Source organism: Arvicanthis niloticus, chromosome 5 (assembly GCF_011762505.2).
Source record: "Arvicanthis niloticus isolate mArvNil1 chromosome 5, mArvNil1.pat.X, whole genome shotgun sequence".
NCBI lineage: Eukaryota > Metazoa > Chordata > Mammalia > Rodentia > Muridae > Arvicanthis > Arvicanthis niloticus.
The window spans coordinates 53,104,895-53,122,779 of NC_047662.1; the positions used below are offsets into that span (position 1 = coordinate 53,104,895).

Below are 17,885 nucleotides of genomic sequence, written 5' to 3' on the forward strand. Positions count from 1 at the left end.
TGCCCAAACTATTGCTTAGTTTGTTTTGTTTAAAAAAAGGGTGCAATTTTATTGTATATACAACCAATTTACTGGTAATACCTTGGCATTTTGCAAGGTTCTGACAAAATGTTTGTCTAGGCTTTTTCCCTTCACTGTGAAGCACTGAAAGCTGCTATTTTTTCTTTCTTTTTTCTTTCTCTCTCTCTCTTTTTTTTTTTTTAGTGCACATATGTCATAATAAAGTAATGCCCAGCTAAGTGCTATAGGGAAGGCAACATCTGCTGCTGGCTATAGAAGTGACACCGTACACTGACAACCACACCATACAACAGCGCCAAACGACTATACAACCACTTATCAGACACATATGAAAATCCAAAATGTTTTATTTTATTTTTTTTCCTTAAATAGAGATAACCAGTAAACAATTTTCAGAACTTGGAAGTTTAAAAACGTGCATATAAAAATGGGCATTATGTACTTTTTATTGAATGTGGATTGACTGCCTTCTGCTAAGAAAAGTGGGTGTGGGGCTGAGGAGAAAGGAAGTTGTCTTTTTTTTTTTTTTTTTATTTTTTAAGGCTTGCTTGTGAAAGGAACAGTTGTAAAAACAAAATTGCTTGAAGCAGGGTCAGCTTAGTGCTTCACAGTTTGGCTGCTCCTCTAAGAGGAGCCCTTCCTGCGCACGTGCATCGAGAACCACAGAAAATACAAAGACAGACACCTAAAACCCACTGCGTCATGTGCAGCACTGACTTTGGTCAAATTAAAAAAAAAAAAAAAAAAAGAAAGAAAGAAAGAAAGAAAAATTAATTCTTGCTAAGCTTTTCTACATGATATAAGCAGGTATTGCATATTTTCATATATCTGGTGGGGGGGGGAGGGTTAAAGGAAGACTCCAAATAAATTGAAAAAAAAAAAAAATGCAGCGACATCCCAAATACTGACGTTGTAAGCATCTACAGAGCTCAGAATAGCACTGCCACTGACCACACAGGACAATCAAGACTGCGCCTGTCTGCGGAACAGCTAACTTTCTATTTAGGTCTAGATGTTGAAACTGACGATGGCTGACATAAAAGTTAACATTTACAAAAAGTGTCTCCGAATGCATGAGTAGGGAAAAACCCCTTCACTTGAGGAGCATGTGCAACAATTCCACAAATAATCACTATCCAGGGCAAGGCACATTGATATGGAATTTCTGTTTTCGTGCAAATTAAGGAAAAAAATAAAAACAAAACAACATTGTTTGGGGTGGGGTGGGGGTTAGATGCGGAGCAAAGTGTCTTCCCAGGAATTTCAGTCACTTGATTGTATAGGACAGTAGTTGAGCCCTTCTGAAGGGCTGAGACAGTTTAAAGGCAAGTGCCTAGAGTGGGTTACAATATTGTCTTAATGCACTCTACTTTATCCTACATTAGCTATATAAAAATTAGTTACTAACACTAGAACATGCAGAGACTTCCTCTGGTTGGCAGGTCCTGCCAACCAGAACACATATATATGTATAGCATAGGAAACCGTGAAGTTGCATGGGAAGCAAGGGGGCGCTTCGCTGTCTGGTAGAAAAATCACTTGCATTTTTTTTTTGTTTGTTTATTTGTTTCTGCTTTTTTTTTTTTCTTTTTTGATTTTTTTGTCTTTTTTTTGTCTTTTTTTTTTCTCCTTAAACATAAGATACAAGACATCTGGGGGGTGTGAACTTTTTTTTTTGTTTGTTTGTTTTCTTGTTTTTTATTTTCCCTAACAAGTACTTTGATCTGAATGGGCACACACAGTTGTGTCCTTATCAGTGTTCGTATTATTTCCCTGTAGCCCAGTTCAGGGTTTGCAAAGGGTCTTTGAAACTTCTGGACAATGTCTGGTACAATGAGGCATTTGATAACCGATAGATCTGGTGTTGCCATACACATGTAAGATTTTCCAGAATTGGCATAATTCATTATAATGATTTCTAGCTTATAAAATTAACAGATACCATGATTTCATTTGAGTTATGTGCTTTGATAACAGAAAATAATTAGCATTTAATGTAGTTAACATATTGTGGTAAAAGCACCATTAGATTTGTATTTTTTTTGTTTTTTTGTTTTTTTTAATTTTCCTTCGGTTTTTTTTTTTTTAAAGGGATACAAGTTTAACAATAAAAAACATAAAAAGCAAAAATAGCTCCCCTTTTTCTTGCAAGGCTGTTTTTTACCCCAATAATTTAGAGTCCTGGGGTGGGAGGACTTGAAAAACAAAAATAGAATTTTCAACAATCTCTATCTTACAAAGATACTTAGCTATCCAATGAAATTGCACTTCACTCAATTCAAAATTCGATTGTTTTGATTCCTGTCAGTTTCTGTCAAAACAGACCATCTTCCCCATTTCCATGTGAATTTTTGTGTCATTGTTGAAATTGTTGAAAAATGGTTTTTTTTTTTTTTTTTAAATGTAAGTGCAGCATTTCAAAACTTAAAAAAAAAATCAAACTGATAGTAGTAGTCTTTGCCGTCTTTTTGGAATTGTTCTGCAACAGGAGTGGATTCACTGTCCTTGCGGGTTGTGTTATGTATGTAACTGCTGACTGCTGAACCAAACCAAACTAAAAGAAAGATCAACTTAACTGCATTTTCTTTTTCTAATATGTTACAGAAAAAAAAACAAAAAACAAAAAAAAAAACCCCAAAACATTGCCCTTTGAGTGTCCTGTAAGTTACAGATCACAGATCTCAGCTACTACAAAAGATTTCATTCTCCAGGTGTCTCCAAACGCTCAGGGAGGGTCACACACCTGCATGGGCAAATTCATGAAATACTGTGAAAAGGCCAGGCTCACAAGTGTTACAACAGGAAGTTCGTGAGCAAGGCTCCTCCTCTACCAGCCATGTCAGCTACTGCTCACGCCACCACTGAAACACTTCAAATGTCACACAGCCCAGCCATTTCCAGCACCATATGAGAAATTACAACAGTCCCTAAAGTATTTAAAAAAAAAAAAAAGAAGAAGAAGAAGAAAAGAAAAAAGAATCCCGAAAAGTTATGGCCTTTGCTGTTTGACCACGTTGCTTGCTGTTTCCAGGTACAAGTTGATTGAGTTGGTTTCTCTCCCCTTCCACTGACAGTGAAGTTGTAACTGCGCGGGGTTAAGGTTGCGTCCATGTTACAGAGTTGAGAAGGGGTCAGGTGGTCTGTCTGGAGGATGGTGGGACGCTGCAACTTTTATCCCAGGTACCAGGACTGGAAGACAAAAAAAGAAAAGTCTAATTAAAATGCAGGTGTAGTGCTGGTCGCGGTGGCTCATGGGTAGATCTTGGCTAGCAAGAGCAAGTGGTGAAAGGTCCGGGACTCCCCAGAAAGGGGGTCCACTTAAGTCACAGGATAACACGCATCCAAAGGACACAGGAGAGACCGTCTTGCTGTAAAGCACATGAGGTGGTTTATTAAATCAGAGCTCTGGGCCAGCCCATATCCCCATATCTCACATAGGGGATAGAGGGACTGACTTCGTGGCTCAGTGGTCTAGCGCTTATATATGGGGGGGGGGGGTGCACAGGATTGGTTGTTTTACTTTTTTTTTTGAACACTAGTAGGCCGTACCATGGGGGCAGGGTGTAGTTCCTCTCTTGGCCAGTCAGTTTCTGGGATGTTCTTAACAGGCCTTTGTCCTGTAACTCCCCCTCCTCTGTAACTAATTAGATGGACCCAAAACTGCTGGCAGGTGCTTTTCTGCCCAAGGTCTAAGGTGAAAAAATTTACACATATTTCATAAAATGGCCTTTATAATTTTTCACTCTACATCGGTCCTCATCCTCAGTGTGCAAACACAAACAGCATTCAATTCTGTAAAACGACTTTGAAAGCTGCTCTTTTAACCGTGGGATCAGAATTGACCGTGGGGGTTCATGTAGCTAAGGAATGACAGACGAGAGGAAGTCCTAAGCCACTGAAATCTATCTTATTCCTCTGACACAAAAATTCATTGCCTCTGTGGGCTTGCCAATGTTTTGAGTGTATCTTACCAAGTGAAGCTCTTCTGGCCACATGACAGTCACATCAGGTTTTGTAACCTCCGAGTAAGCAATTACAGGAGGCGAGGAACCTGGGTATCTATCCTATTGGTACCTAGCTCGATGCCTGGGTGGGCTCAAGAAAGACAAGCAAATTGGATGAAGAGTGGCTGAAGGGTGAGCTTTGGGGCTGTGGCAAAGAGCTAGTTCCATGATTTTCCCCATATATTTTTCAGTGAGGTGTAGGTGCTAAGGACAGGTGCTAAACATACAAACACAACACTCTGTAGGTGGCCTGTGATAGCAGTTAAGACAGAAATATTGGGTGGAAAACTCATTGGTGACCTGGGGGATGGGAAGTCAGACTGGTCTCTCCACTTCCTTGTCATGATGGGGGATTTATGGTGCAAATCATCTTCCGTTCAATTGCATATACTTAAAATTATATTCTTAGAAAAGATACATAATACATAAGATGGCTCCTCGCGAAGCACCGTCAAGTTCACGGGGGAAAGGAGATAACTGTAGTCCTTGTTCATGTTTCTGTCCACTCAATGTGCCCTTGGAGCTATCTGCCAGATTGTGGAGCCAGTCTTATGTCCCTTTCAGAAATATCCAGGTGTCTGCTGCATTCTTTGTCAACAAAGAAAGTTAGCTTAACAAAATGAGCAATTATAGACCAATCTCAAGACTAGTGTCTCAAGTGAAGCTAGAAATTGTATGACTTCTTTTTTCTCTCTCTCTTTCTCTCTCTTTTTTCCCCCAGCTTTCTTCTAAGTACTCTGAAGAATTCAGTACCTTTGTCAGGAGTCAGCAAACCTACCAGCTTCTAGACTAGGCTAATGGCTGTGAGCTCTGCATTGAAAACATCAGCAGGGTTTCGGAACTGATTCCCGAGGGCTAAGGCTCACTCTTGTCCGGGAGATTCAATTAGAGGAAAGTCGGGACTCCTTTGATCCCAGGGATAAATGGCTAAGTGATAGCTCCACGGAGGTTGGTGTAAAATTTCCTGGTCATACAAGGTACCTTTGATTTCCAAAGTTGCTCATAGCAAAACAAAAACAAAACAAAACAAAACAAAAACAAAGCAAAATAAAACAAAAACCAAACCACAAAACTACTTATCCTGAAGATTTTACTCTCTGACCATGTGCTTTGGGGAACCCGATAAAGCTGCTTCTATCTGGAAAAGAAATCACCCTGGCAAGGGCACATGGCCTAAAGCTAAGTGGACAAAAGAAAGATCAGTAAGAAAGAAAGGGGAGGGAAGTGGACCCCAAACTGTGTCTGTTTTAAGTCTCTCCTGATCTCTGACACAGATCTACTTTCCATATCTGCTCTTACACAGAACAGTCTCAAACGGAGTGGCAAGTGCTGTTCTCAATCTGTTTGCATGCTTTCTAAGGCAGTTGTGAAATTCCGGACTTCTTCAGTGTGGCAGTCCTGAAGTAAAGGCCTGGGACCTGGTGAGTCACCAGGGGGAGCAATTTTCCATCCCATAGTTTCTGGACTCAGGGCACTACAAAAATCAGCAGTGCCCCGTACTTCTGTTAAAAAGCAAAGCAGAGCAAAGCGAGTAAAGCAAAGCAAAGCAAAGCAAAGAAAAAAAAGTTTCTTCACACATCTTACTATTCAGTGTGTGCCTCGCCCACAAGGTTACCCCAGAGCAGCTCTGTAACCCTTCACTGAAATAGGCTTTATTGATTGCTCTGGTCTATTGTTCTCTTTTCAAGTCCCCCAAGTTCAAGTTCATCCTGGTGTTACATCATGTCTGGTTGCTCTTAGCAACCAGACAGACCCAGACGTGACTATCATTAGCAAGAAACCCGCCACTCTCCTCCCACCAACCTTCCAGTGGCTCTGACGTAGCAAGCCCACTGCAAACACACTGAAGTATTTATTCTGCCTAATTTATGACCTATCCAGCAAGCTAGACCCCCACTCCAAAAACCAACACTGTTGTATATTTAATTAATCTGTCTTTCTTTGGCATTTGAGAAAGTTAGACAAAGGACTAATTATTGTGTTTCGCTCTCCACACTTTTCTTTTGGGGGGTGAATATTTGCCTGGGAAAGAAAACGATGAGCCCCTGCATTGGCCCCTCCCCTTTTTCTTTCTGCCCTTTTGACATTTCATGAAATACTTTAGCTGCTTAAGGGAGTTAGAAAAAAAAAAACTGCACTGTGAATGTTACTCCTTCTGAGTTGGTATTCAGTAACACAAATCAACTCACGACATGTTTAAATTTAAATGCTAACCACACGCTCTCAGAGTTACTTTAAAGGTTAGTTTTTAATCAATAGAAGTTGCTGACTCTGGGCTTTTGAGCTGCACACTGAAACTCCCGGGCTTTTGTCTAATGGTAAAGCTTGGGGACGTTTTTTTTTTCTTGAGATGATTTTAGCAATGATTTGCAGATACTGAAGCTATTGTGCTCCTACCAGCAACATGTCAATAGAGGAGCCGAGCTGCCCTGTGGTGGGCTGTCAATATGACTCCTAAGGCAGGGGTTGGGGGTCTTTAATAACCCGTGAAAAAACCTTAATTAACCCTTTCAGGCCCAAACCAAAACCTATTCTCCCACTTTTCACTCCTGTAATTTGACCATTAGTACTTATTTCAACATCACACTAATCTTCATGACAATTAACCCGGCTACTTGACCAAGGGCTTCTAGAATGGGAAGTCAGTTAGGGGGAACCACACACGAACTTTTTTTTTTCTTTTTTTTTCTTTCTTGTTTTTTGAATGAGGTCTCTTAGTAAATTATCTGCAGAAATATAGTAGAGAAACAGTTGTAAACAATAGGAAATTAATCCACTTTGCCAAGTTTTCTATCTGTCGATTTGTAGTTGAAGACACTGGTGGTGACATGTGTGACAACTGCCCACACAGAGGTGCCCCTGGATTTCTATAAACTATGAACTGCCAATCGCATCAGACGGATAAGGCCATGATAGCAGGAAAGGCTCTTTTTCTTGTGGCATTTTCCTTTAATTTCTGTTACTTGAAAGCATTGCAAGTCTGAGAACAGTCACTAAAGAATGACTCTGCACCTTTCTTCTTGGGGCAGAGAAGCAGGAATCTGAGACTGGGAAATTCTTGGGTTGAATCAAGTCATTGGGAAAATACTGGTACATGAAACAAAATTCATCTGCGGAGAGTCAGAAAATCATCCTCACATCTGACATCTGCTTGGGTTTCATATGGCTTCTGCCTTCGTACTTTATAGGCCCTTAATCTGCCCTACTGTATCCAGGCGACTACAAAGGAATCTCTGTCCCTTATCTGTAGAGAGTGGCAATATTACAGTACTGCAGCGGAGGATGTTATCTTGATACATTTACATTGAGGAAGTAAACAGTGAGCTTTGATCTATTTTTTTTTCCAGCAGGAACATTCAACTACAGTTGATTTGGTGGCCCATAAATCCACACTCCCAACAAAGGCTCTAGTTTCAAGAAACTAGCCAGTTACATTCTCAATGTCCACAGTTTGGGATGTACCAGCGGTGGGAGGGGGAACCTGTCCTCTTTGAGTGTTCAAGGTGAAACATCAAAAGAAATCTGCAGTCCAAGAGCTCAGCTTTCCTTCTAGCCGGTCAGATGGAGAAGTAATCTCATCAGGTTGGAAAGTGCTGACTCAGGATTTAATAAAGTGCCTGCAGATGTGGTGTCTCTAAGGTATTCAACTCATGTAATGCAAAACAGCTCTGCGCTGAACGCGCTTATAAAATTTCATTTAACCATTGCAGCGCGGTTCTCTTAGGAGTTTTATCACACTTCCCGCCCCTTAATTTACAGCTCCATGAAAGTTCCAGCCCCATTCTGTGGGGATTCTGGAATGCTCACAGTAGTCAGGATTTACGAACCATAAACAGCCTCCATCCCATTGCATCCTAAACAAGAGGGCTGAGATGGCAGCAGGCACCGTGACAGTGGCAGTCTGGTCCTTCTCTTGTGCCTTGTGCACAATTACAAAATGGAGTTGGTCCCGAGTCTACTGGAGGCGGGGGACGAAGCCAGGGACTCAACTTCCTTGTCAACAGCCAATACTCTAACACACAAAACTTCTTTTACGGTCTCTGTCTCTTTCTACTCAGAGGGCAGGGCATACATTTTTAAAAACAAAAAAGAAATAGATCTGGGATAGTTCTATTTCACTTTGGGGAAGAGAGAGAGAGAGAGAGTGAGAGAGAGCAAGAGAGCTGTGGAGGGCAGGCCGGACTGTGACGGCAAAATCTGTTTTTCAAATTAAAAAGTTGAACAAAAGGCCCTCAGGGGCAAAGTTTAACACTGCACGGAAGGAGGTTGTTAATGTGGAATCCAGAACTGGGTGTGACGCTTAGCTTTCTTCTCCAGGCAAGGTGGGTTATTTAAGGACATTTACACACATAAACGGAAACACAAAAATACAGGAAGCTCCCCCTCCAACCCATCACTCCCTACCAGCCACACAAGGGACACAGCAAGCAGGTCTGCATCCAGTGCAGCTACCATATTGTCCCTTCTGGTGATGCTACCTCTGCTGGACCACACTAACCCAATCAGTTAGTCATTTCTGGCTTCCTGTTCTTGTTTGCATGAACTAAGCCTACTATTTAGCACAAATGAGTTGTCCTTGGCAAATCAGCCAAAAGCTGGGGGGTGGGGGTGGGGGGACGGACTAGCGTCTCTGACACAGAAGGAGTAGACAGACCTCTGTGTGCACTCCTGGCTTCTCCTTTTAGGATCAACCATTTGGAAGCCGTTAGTCACTTGGTCAGCAAGTACCAAGAGGGAGGCTGCAATTTGCTTGGTGTCATGTACTTGAGGGTCTGGGAGTGTTGAGAGTAAAGAAAATATGGCATCTGCCTTAGGGGCTTTAGTGTTCAGCAGGAAGTGGCTTGCTTCAGACTTCTATGCCCTTCATGGTTTCTCAAAGGATCCTGATAAACCTGACTGATGAGACCACGTCTAAAGCACTGTACTGAATTCCACTGATGGGCTGTGTGACGTCACGTACACAGAGCTCTGTGCTGAGCAACCCTGGAGTGCTGGCCATGAGAGAGGATGGCAGTGGTCAGGACTGGTTTCTGGAAAGGGTGACATGCTGAACACAGGTGTTAGTTATGGGTATTGCAAGCCTCAGGCTTTGATCTCCACGGCCATTTTTCTTGTCTGATTTTATTTTGTTAATTAAAGAAAGCCTGTTTTCAATAATTCTAAACCAAGACTTGTTTATTGTGCAGGAAACTATTAAAACATTAATGGGCCGTGAGTGGCCTGGCTTACCTTTGTAGAGCCTTATCTTCTCACCACTTGTGGTGTGTTAAACTCCTTCCAGATCCCCAAAGCCAAATGCTTCCTCCCTGCTGGGCACTGGGCACAGGCTATGCCTTTTCCTTGCAGTGCTAATGCTTGCCGGTCCCCAGGATATAAGATGGAGTGACCCACTTTTCTTTTTAAAAAATTTAAATTACGTGTGTGTGTGTGTGCACATGTATGTGTGTGTGTTTGCCTCAATGGGTTATGGAGGTCAGAGGACACCTTGCAGGAGTTGGTTCTCTTTTGCTGTCATATGGGATCCAGGGATTGAACTCAGGTCATCAAGCTTGGTAGCAAGTAGCTTCACCTTGCTAGATGTTCCCCCCTTTTCCCCTTGAGGTGTCTTTCTTAGGGTCTTTACCCATAGGCTCCATCTGTTCCTGTGGTGATGGGACTGTGACAGTCTGTTTCCTCACAAGAAAGCTACTCATGTTCTCAGGTGTGGCATCCCCATGGTCTTGCCCTAGTGGTTGTGAGAGGAAATACTGAACAGATTAAGTTGAATAGAGAGTGTTAAGTAAAGTAAAAAAAAAAAAAAAAAAAAAAAAGGAAAGCAGGATTCTGCTTCCCCAGAGCCAGGCACCAGCTCCCCTCAGTAAAGCACGGTATCTAGATGGATATCCGTAGCGCAGCTAGGCACATCCATGCTCTCAGCACGTGCTTTGGCCTCCAGCAGTGACAGGCACCCTTCCTAGAGAGGCACAAGTCTCTAAGGGCTGCCCCAGGCAGCTCCAATGTGAGAGCTGTTGCAATGGGGCCAAATGTGGCCAACTGCGTCAGTAGCATGTGCAATAGTTTTGCAACATGGCCTTCTGCCTGCTTACTACATACACAGCGCTTGTCCAAACCACTGCTCCCTGGAGAATGTCTCTGCTGCTCCCAGCCAAGACCTCTGCTTTGGTTCAAACCTCAATATGGGAAAACACTAATCTTTTTACCCAATAAACCATCCAGTACCTACAAACTTTGAGAGTGCATGGACAACCCAGTCGTGTGGGCTGTTCCACGGTTGAAATCTCACCATACTCCAGCTTACCCGGGTGTCGCTCTTACTATTAAGTCCAGTTTCTTCCTGGTCTCCCTTTATACTTTCCTCCGATACTCTCCCCCCCACAAAACCAAAGACTTTCCTGGTAAAAACTGTTCTCTGTCCCATTTGTGTTCACTCTACTGGAGGGCTATTTCCCATGGCCCACACTTGGGCTCTGGCATCCAACTGCTCAGGTATAGAGTGGCACCTGCATTCTGTGGACTAGCTAGACTATCTTAGGCACGATTGTTGGTGCCGTTAAGCCTCACTTTTTGACTCCATGAAATGGGAATATTGATGATGAGGTAATACTTGGTTGGTTGATTGATTGATGATGAGGTAATACTTGAGTGGGGGCAAGTTCGGGAAACTGAGTTCTGGGTTCTCTAACTGTTAAATATGGCTGGCCCGAGGATCCACGTGGGCCTAAAGAGAAACCATTTCCTAAGAAAGTGGTCCCTCGGTCATGTGTTTTCTCGTATTAAATGATAGAATTTTTTAGTTATGAGTGGCAGCTGTGCCAGCTCCTTCTCCTAGTTGCAAGGGAAAGTTCTTGAGAAAATTAAAAAAAATCTGTCTTTAATTGTGGTACGAAATTCAGAGCGGTGAAACCTACAGCACAAAGGAATTGGCTCAAGCCCCTGAAAAGCACCAGGCTAAACTGCAGGCCTTCCAGGCTGGGGATGAGGGGCACAGGGAGGGAGGGAGACAGGGAGTAGTCAGGAAACCAAGTGGGACAGAAACAATCCTATTTTGGTTTTTGTTAGTGAATGGCATACTACATAGATCAGAGACTTTTTATAAAACACAAACCCCCACTGTACACAAAGCACAGGAAAACGTGAGGAAAAGGGGGAAAAGTAAAAGCAGCTTAGGGTGTGTTAACGCTGCTATTCTGTCAGCTTAAAGAGTATTTTATGCTTGATCAACAGCTCTTTTTTATTGTGCTTTTCTTTCATTCATTGAAGACATCAAAGCGGGCCCCACCAGCGTACCTGCCCTTCTGGAGCGCTTGGGAGGAGGCTCTAATGAAGCTGGCCTCTGGGAGCCGGAGACCCCCGTGGACACGGCAGTTCAAAGGGAATATTTCAACAATGATTACATTTTGTAAATCTTTTTATGAAAGAGACAGCTTATTTCCTGCTTTTTCATGAAAAATAGATTCTATCCATTAAAGTGAGTCCGTGCCACGGAAGCTGCCCGAGATCTGAGGTGCGGCGTAGAGATTAAGGGGACAACAATCCGATGAAATTGTCTTGAGTTCCTATGTACTGGGCTGGGGTGACAGTACCGGATGTGTTGGGCGGAGCTGAGATGGTGGCACCACAGCTTGGCCTTGGAAAATGTGGTGTGAATGTGGGGTGGAGAATGTGTCCGGGCATGAGCATGCGCATGCACATGGGTACTTGTGTAGGGGGCTTTGGGGTTGAATTTTTCTCCCTGGAACCTGTGCTTATGATCAGTTCACTTTTATATTTCAATTCTACAAAAATCAACAGTGCAGGGAGCATTAAGTTACAGATACTTCTATCCTGTACAAGCAAAATGAAAGATGATTTTTCTTTCTATTTCATTAAGTGTTGTATTTTAATGCCTAGATATATAAGACAAACCCTTTCCCACAGGGGAAGTTAGTCATAAGAAGGTAGGTTTGCTCTTCAGACACAAGGAAGGTGTTCTTTATTAGTAGCTACTGTCTGTCTTAAAAGGTAGGGTCTAGCCCTTTGTAAGTTTTGATTTTCATGATCAAGTATTCTTTTCCCCAACTTTTCATAAACTTTTTTAAAAGGAGAAAGTTGTGTAGAGTAGGGACAAGAAAGGAATTCAATTTCCTGGGGAACTACAAAATGAAAAACAAAACAAAAAACAAACCTATGTTTTTCTACATATTGGATTCCAATTTTTGTTAAATGCCTGCTGTCTAACAAGGGCAGGCAGTCACACTTGGGGTTGGCTGAATGGTGGCCCAGGGAGGTAACTTTTCTGTTTGAAGAGAGGCAGGGGACTGGAGGTCGGTGCTCAGTAGAGCGTGGCCCCATTTTAATCATCATTCTACTGGGGTTGTTCCTCCCAACCATGGCTGGGGTTTCCAGCAAACCCACCATGAGGACTGCTATTCTCACTCTGCAGGTAGATAGAGCCAGGAAAGGGAACAGGAACAGGAAGGACAGTCAGAAGCCCAGGGACTTCAGATTTCTCCCACAGGCATCCTGCAGCGGAGTGCCAGGAGATCTACCCCTGCCAGGAACAAACTCTAGGTCTCACTCTTCAGCCCCTGGAGCCTCTGAGACTGTACAACAGGTATACCTTAAATACATGGTTGCTGTTTTAAGCCAGGTTTACATGTGACCCAGGGTGGCCTTGAACTCACCATGCAGCCTAGGAGGACCCCAAGCTTCTGATCCTACTGCCTATATTCCCCAAACACTGGGATTACAGGGTTACTCCACTATCCCCAGCCACTTTTGGAATTTTCTGCCCAGCAGGTGCCCCATCTGGCCTGTGCACAGGTCTTTGCTTCTTCTTTCATTTAGTCCTCTGTGCACTGTCTCTGAGCTTTCCTTTCTGGTCTGGTTTTCTACTTCCACCCTCAGCATGTCTCTCCCTTCCTCCTGACCTGTGGTAAGCCCACAGAAGAATCTCAGATGACCCCAATCTCTCAGAGGCTATCCAAACCAATGGTACTTCCTACTCCACTCACCACAAGAAGAAAGAGGGAAGGAAGCCACAACCCCTTTGCCAGGCAGCTGAAACAGAGGATTCTACAGTGCCCCAAAGGTAGGCACAGAGGCAGTCTGAGCAGACCACAGAGAAAGCCTTAGCTTTGCAGGTTTTGAATTCTTGAGAACAAAGTTTAGGAGCATTGGGCAGTGCAACTGGATGCAGGTCTGGGAGTCAGGGGTCCTAGACTGAAACCCAGACTCAACACTGGCTGGTATGGAAGCTTCTCTGATTACAATGCAAAGATTGTCATTCCTATACTCCCCTTCTCCTTCCAGAACACCTCTTTTTAGATTTCACTGGTTCAGGAATCATCTTCTCTTGGTCTACAATGTGGCAGTCATTTTTGAGAGGCATTAGAGTACTCATGCTTCATATTAAAGGTTAGAGCAAGCACTGTCTTGGAAAACACCACTACAGCTCTGCAGGATGCAAAGGGCCCAGCCTAACTTAATAAACTTAAACACACACACACACACACACACACACACACACACACACACACACACACCCAAAACCCACAAACAAGCTAAATTGGCCTCACAGGTGACCCATCATTAGGGAAGCCCGAGTCAGTGTGGATGTGAAGTGGGGATTACCAGTTGGTTCACCTCTGCCAACAATCTCCTCCTCCAGAGACTGTGACAGGATTTAGAGTTTTACAATAAAATTTGCCTTTGTTAAGAAGTGACTGGTGAAACAGGACCACATGGGGGAGTTTACAACTTCAATGACAGTTTTTTTTCCCCCTTAATGCTGAAACAGCACATGCTTTTATGTTTAGATTTATTTCCTTCTGAATGTCTAGATTAAATTTATAACTAACCAATACTCATTACTATAAACAATTTAATTTTTTCCTAAGGATTTCCAGGAGTTATAAAAAGGCAGCTTGTCTATGGAGCTGGAATACAAGGTGCAGGCCCCACAGGTGTGCCCCAAGTGTCAACCTGAGGGGCCTTAGCAGTGATTTGGTCATGGTAAACATAGGATAAGAGCAGTGACTTGGAGAGAAGAAATATCCTAGTACAGAATATTTATTTTTACCTTCTGAGCAAGGATTTCTGAATAGTTCATACCCTAAGCAAAGACAGACTCAAAAAGGTATCACATAGAACCAGCCGCGCTAGCACCGTCATGCTCCCTTGGTTTTGTGGCTAAGCCCCAGTTGGTAGTGGTCTACTATTGATGGAAATTTAGGAGCAGTTCAGAACACATGTCGAGTGCTAGCATGGAGGACGCACATTCATGTACCATCACTGTGCTATTGCCTAATAAAAATAATACAGACTGCATGACTATTATGTTTGCCAGGTCTTTGAAGGGTCTTTTGCCTCTCTTAAGCTACCAGACTAAGACAAGAGCCTATTGTTTATTTCACAAGAATGGCTGCAGCTTCAAACGATGTGTACCTGCTTTCATTCTGACTTGGCAATTACAAACATCCTGCAGATAGGCCAAATTGTGCTAGTCTAGAAGATACTCCAATTAAAAATAATAATAATTCAATACTTTTTCTTACCGCTAAAAAAGTGAACTGTCAGGGACAAAATATTAGTTCTTGTTCAACCACATCCACTTTCCTGTATTGTTCTGCAGGAACACATTTATGAGTTCAAGTTCAGGCTTAAACTAAATGAACTGCTCAGCCAGAGTTTACGACACAGCCTCATTTACATGTGTTCTCTCTGAACTGTGCCGGCACAGTGTGCTAGTTTCCAAGGCTTGGTGCAGGAATGCTTTAAGGCTGGCATCTGGACTGCTTTCTCAGGCACAGCAGACCTCTCAGGGCCCCTGGCAGCACCACATTATAGCTGCCATTAACATTTCTGCAGACTACTCTTAGAGGCTGCAAGAGAGACATGATGCAGAACCAACAGACTTAAGTCTTCCCAAGTTTCCCTATTAGGTGTGTGAAGTACAATCTTAGTGAAGGTGAATCATGGATTCTAGATGCATGTTCTAGAAGAACTCTGTCGCCTTGACGTCAAGCTTTCTGCAGTCATTTCTCAGCCTTTTTTTTTTTTTTTGGAATTGGCCAACACACATTTATTCTTTTCAGAAATGAAGATGTGAGTCGCCTTATACCATTTCTATCTTGTGAATGAAGTTGAAAGGTGTTGTTAGAAAAAATGTTTCCAACTCCCCCAAATTTCATTTTATATTTACAAAAAACCCCTAAAACAACTAAAAACCAAAACAACAACACCCCCCCCCCCACACACATACTCAAGAGGTGTTTGAGGTCAACAATATCTTGGGAGTTGCAAGCTAAAAAATGACTGCTTAAGAGGGAGAGCTAGAGTTGAGATTCTAAATTGTTCCTTAAGAAGCAAGACGGAGAGAGCTAGTTCCTGTCTAGCCAAGATTGACACTTAGCTCTTTGCTAGTTAAGGGTCCAGGTGGCCAGAGGAGAAGGCCATGGTCTTCACGAACTGCAGTGAGAGAAAGAGAATGAGGGAATCTGTTTCTTGTCTTCTCTCTGAATGACAGTTTATCAAGCAGTACCCAGTAGCACTGATAGTGACTGTCTTCTCATGGTATCTCTTTACACAGAACAGTTCTCCCTGAGCTGTGATCCCACCCACCAGATTGTACATTGCTGGTTCCCGGGTTCAGCAGCAGCACCCTCCAGGGTGACCCATGACAAACCATATCAATGGCTCAAGAATTATTGTTGGTGTGTGTGTGTGTTGGTGTGTGTGTGTGTGTGTGCATGTGATGTGAGACTCAGGAAATAGAGCCAGGATAGATTAGGGAAGAACCACAGAGATCTCTATCATTGGTTTTGCACATCAGTGTGTGTGTGTGTTTTGGGGGGGGGGGGGGGGGCTGAGATGACCTTGCTAGCATGGTGGGTATGAGGATGAAATGAAACAAAGTATGATACATGATTGTCATCTGATTGTCCTCACAGGTCCAGGAGTTTAGAGCTGATGCCTTGCTTTAGAAGGAAAAAAAGGGAGAAGGTTCTTCTCTATCTGCAGAACGACAGAAATCTCTGTTTCATGTGCTGGTTGGTGGGCATTTCTTGGATTGGAGGGTAACAGCACATATATGGTGGCTCTGTGCTACAGTTCACTCTGCCTCAGTTTACTTCCATGCTGAAAAATATTCAATATCTGAAACTGAAAATGATTCAAATCAAACCTTTTGGTATGAAATTTGTAAGCTCATTCTATGTAATGTGGACACACATAAAGTGTAATCTATGTTGTGCAGAAATGGGTTTGAGTCTGGTTTTCTCTGGGTACCTATGGCACCTATGGGATGTACCTATGGGATGGCATCAGTGTTCATAGCTCCGAAGAGCATCTTAGTTTCTACCCAATCTGCAGACTGATGATGACAGTCTATGTGTGAGCTGTAGTCATTCCTTTGTTTGGTTTGGTTTCTCTTCTTTATTTTTCATAAACTCTAATAATCATTTTGGTCCCTTGTCCACGGCCAATGGGCCTGATTGCCATTGAAGGTTCCTCCACAAAAGGCATTAAGCGTAGCTGCCGATGTCACCAAGCAATCCTTGCAAAATGGTGGGTGGGAGGAACCTGAAGCTTCTAATTGCTTTGAAGACAAAACAGTTTGATAGGTCACGAGTGCTTTCTGCTTGTTTACATGTGTCTGGGTGGGTTTGTGCTGAGTGCTACTCAGCTTATGTCTCTTCTTTAAACAGCTCGCTCTCTCGCTCTCTCTCTCTCTCTCTCTCTCTCTCTCTCTCTCTGAAAGCAAAGCAAGACTGGCTAATTCTGAAAACCAGCTCTTGAATGGAAGGAAGGGGATGGAGTGAGCAGGCTGCCTCCTGTAATAAAATTACACACACGGAGGAAAGGCTTCTCTCTTACCCCGCCTTAGCCTTAGTTACCCAGCACCTGGGAACTCCCTGTCTTGCTAATTCCTCACCTGATTCCTACATAAAGAAAGCAGCAAGAAATAGGTAAAGACCAGTCTAGATTTCCTAGCCCTGACCCCAGGCCAGAGGAGCTTTAGAGAACTCTGTGAGGGCTTCTAGACAGCAGCCTTTGGTTAGCAAAGGCCACTGTGATACAAAGCCCAGGGGAGGAGCCAAGCGAACAGCCTTCTGGGAAGATGCTAGGGGTTGGAGAACTGTGATGTCATTAGGGGAGGTGCGAACAGAACCGGGCTCTTCCGCACACTTTCACAGGAAATAATATTTGGGAAGATGCTAACTGAGATACACAGGATGGCTGCCGCCGGGTGGTGATGAGGGAAGGAAGAACCGCACATGCATTCCGAGCTACACAGCAGAGCTGTGACATCATCTCCCATTGGTTTGTCATTACCATATTTCATAATATTTGCCTAGAAAGACACATAAAGCCTATCAGGTCAAATTAATCCTAATGATCAATTTTCATCTTATTCTAATTAAACAATTTCAATTTAATGAATGCAAGCATGGAAATTAGTCAAAATTACAAATGTAAATGTTGAACTTTAAATCAAAGGTCCTTCCAATTCCTCAGCTCATGTAAAAGCACTTTCGAGTGCTTGCCTGTGAGGTGACGGGATGTTAACCTTTGTCTGAGAGGTGAAGAGTGGAGGGCACAAAACTGCAGAAAAAAGCTACCCAGGAGAACGGACAGGTCTGTCACAGAGACAGACACACACACAGACATCACACACACACACACACACACATACACACACACTGTAGTCTATGAAAATAAATTCTCCCAAGGTGAACTGAATTAAAAGCTTATATTCTTCAAGATTCCAAAGCACTGGGGTCATGCTATTGCAGTGGTTCTCAACGTGTGGAATGAGACTTTTTGGGCGAGGGTCAAATGCCCTTTCACAGGGGTTGCCTAAGACCACCAGAAAACACA

The 17,885-nt window shown here is 43.1% G+C and overlaps 1 protein-coding gene across 4 annotated transcripts in view; it reads right to left on the reverse strand.

Moving 5' to 3' along the window:
* Nucleotides 1-350: 350 nt before the first annotated feature.
* Nucleotides 351-17,885, reverse strand: part of Nfia (nuclear factor I A) — a 345,833-nt gene continuing 328,298 nt past the window's right edge. For all 4 annotated transcript variants that reach the window (XM_034504122.2, XM_034504120.2, XM_034504123.2 and 1 more), the window contains one exon: nt 351-3,210. In XM_034504122.2, coding sequence (XP_034360013.1) covers nt 3,193-3,210 — 18 coding nt within the window. In that variant the 3' untranslated portion in view covers nt 351-3,192. The remainder of the gene's footprint in view (nt 3,211-17,885) is intronic.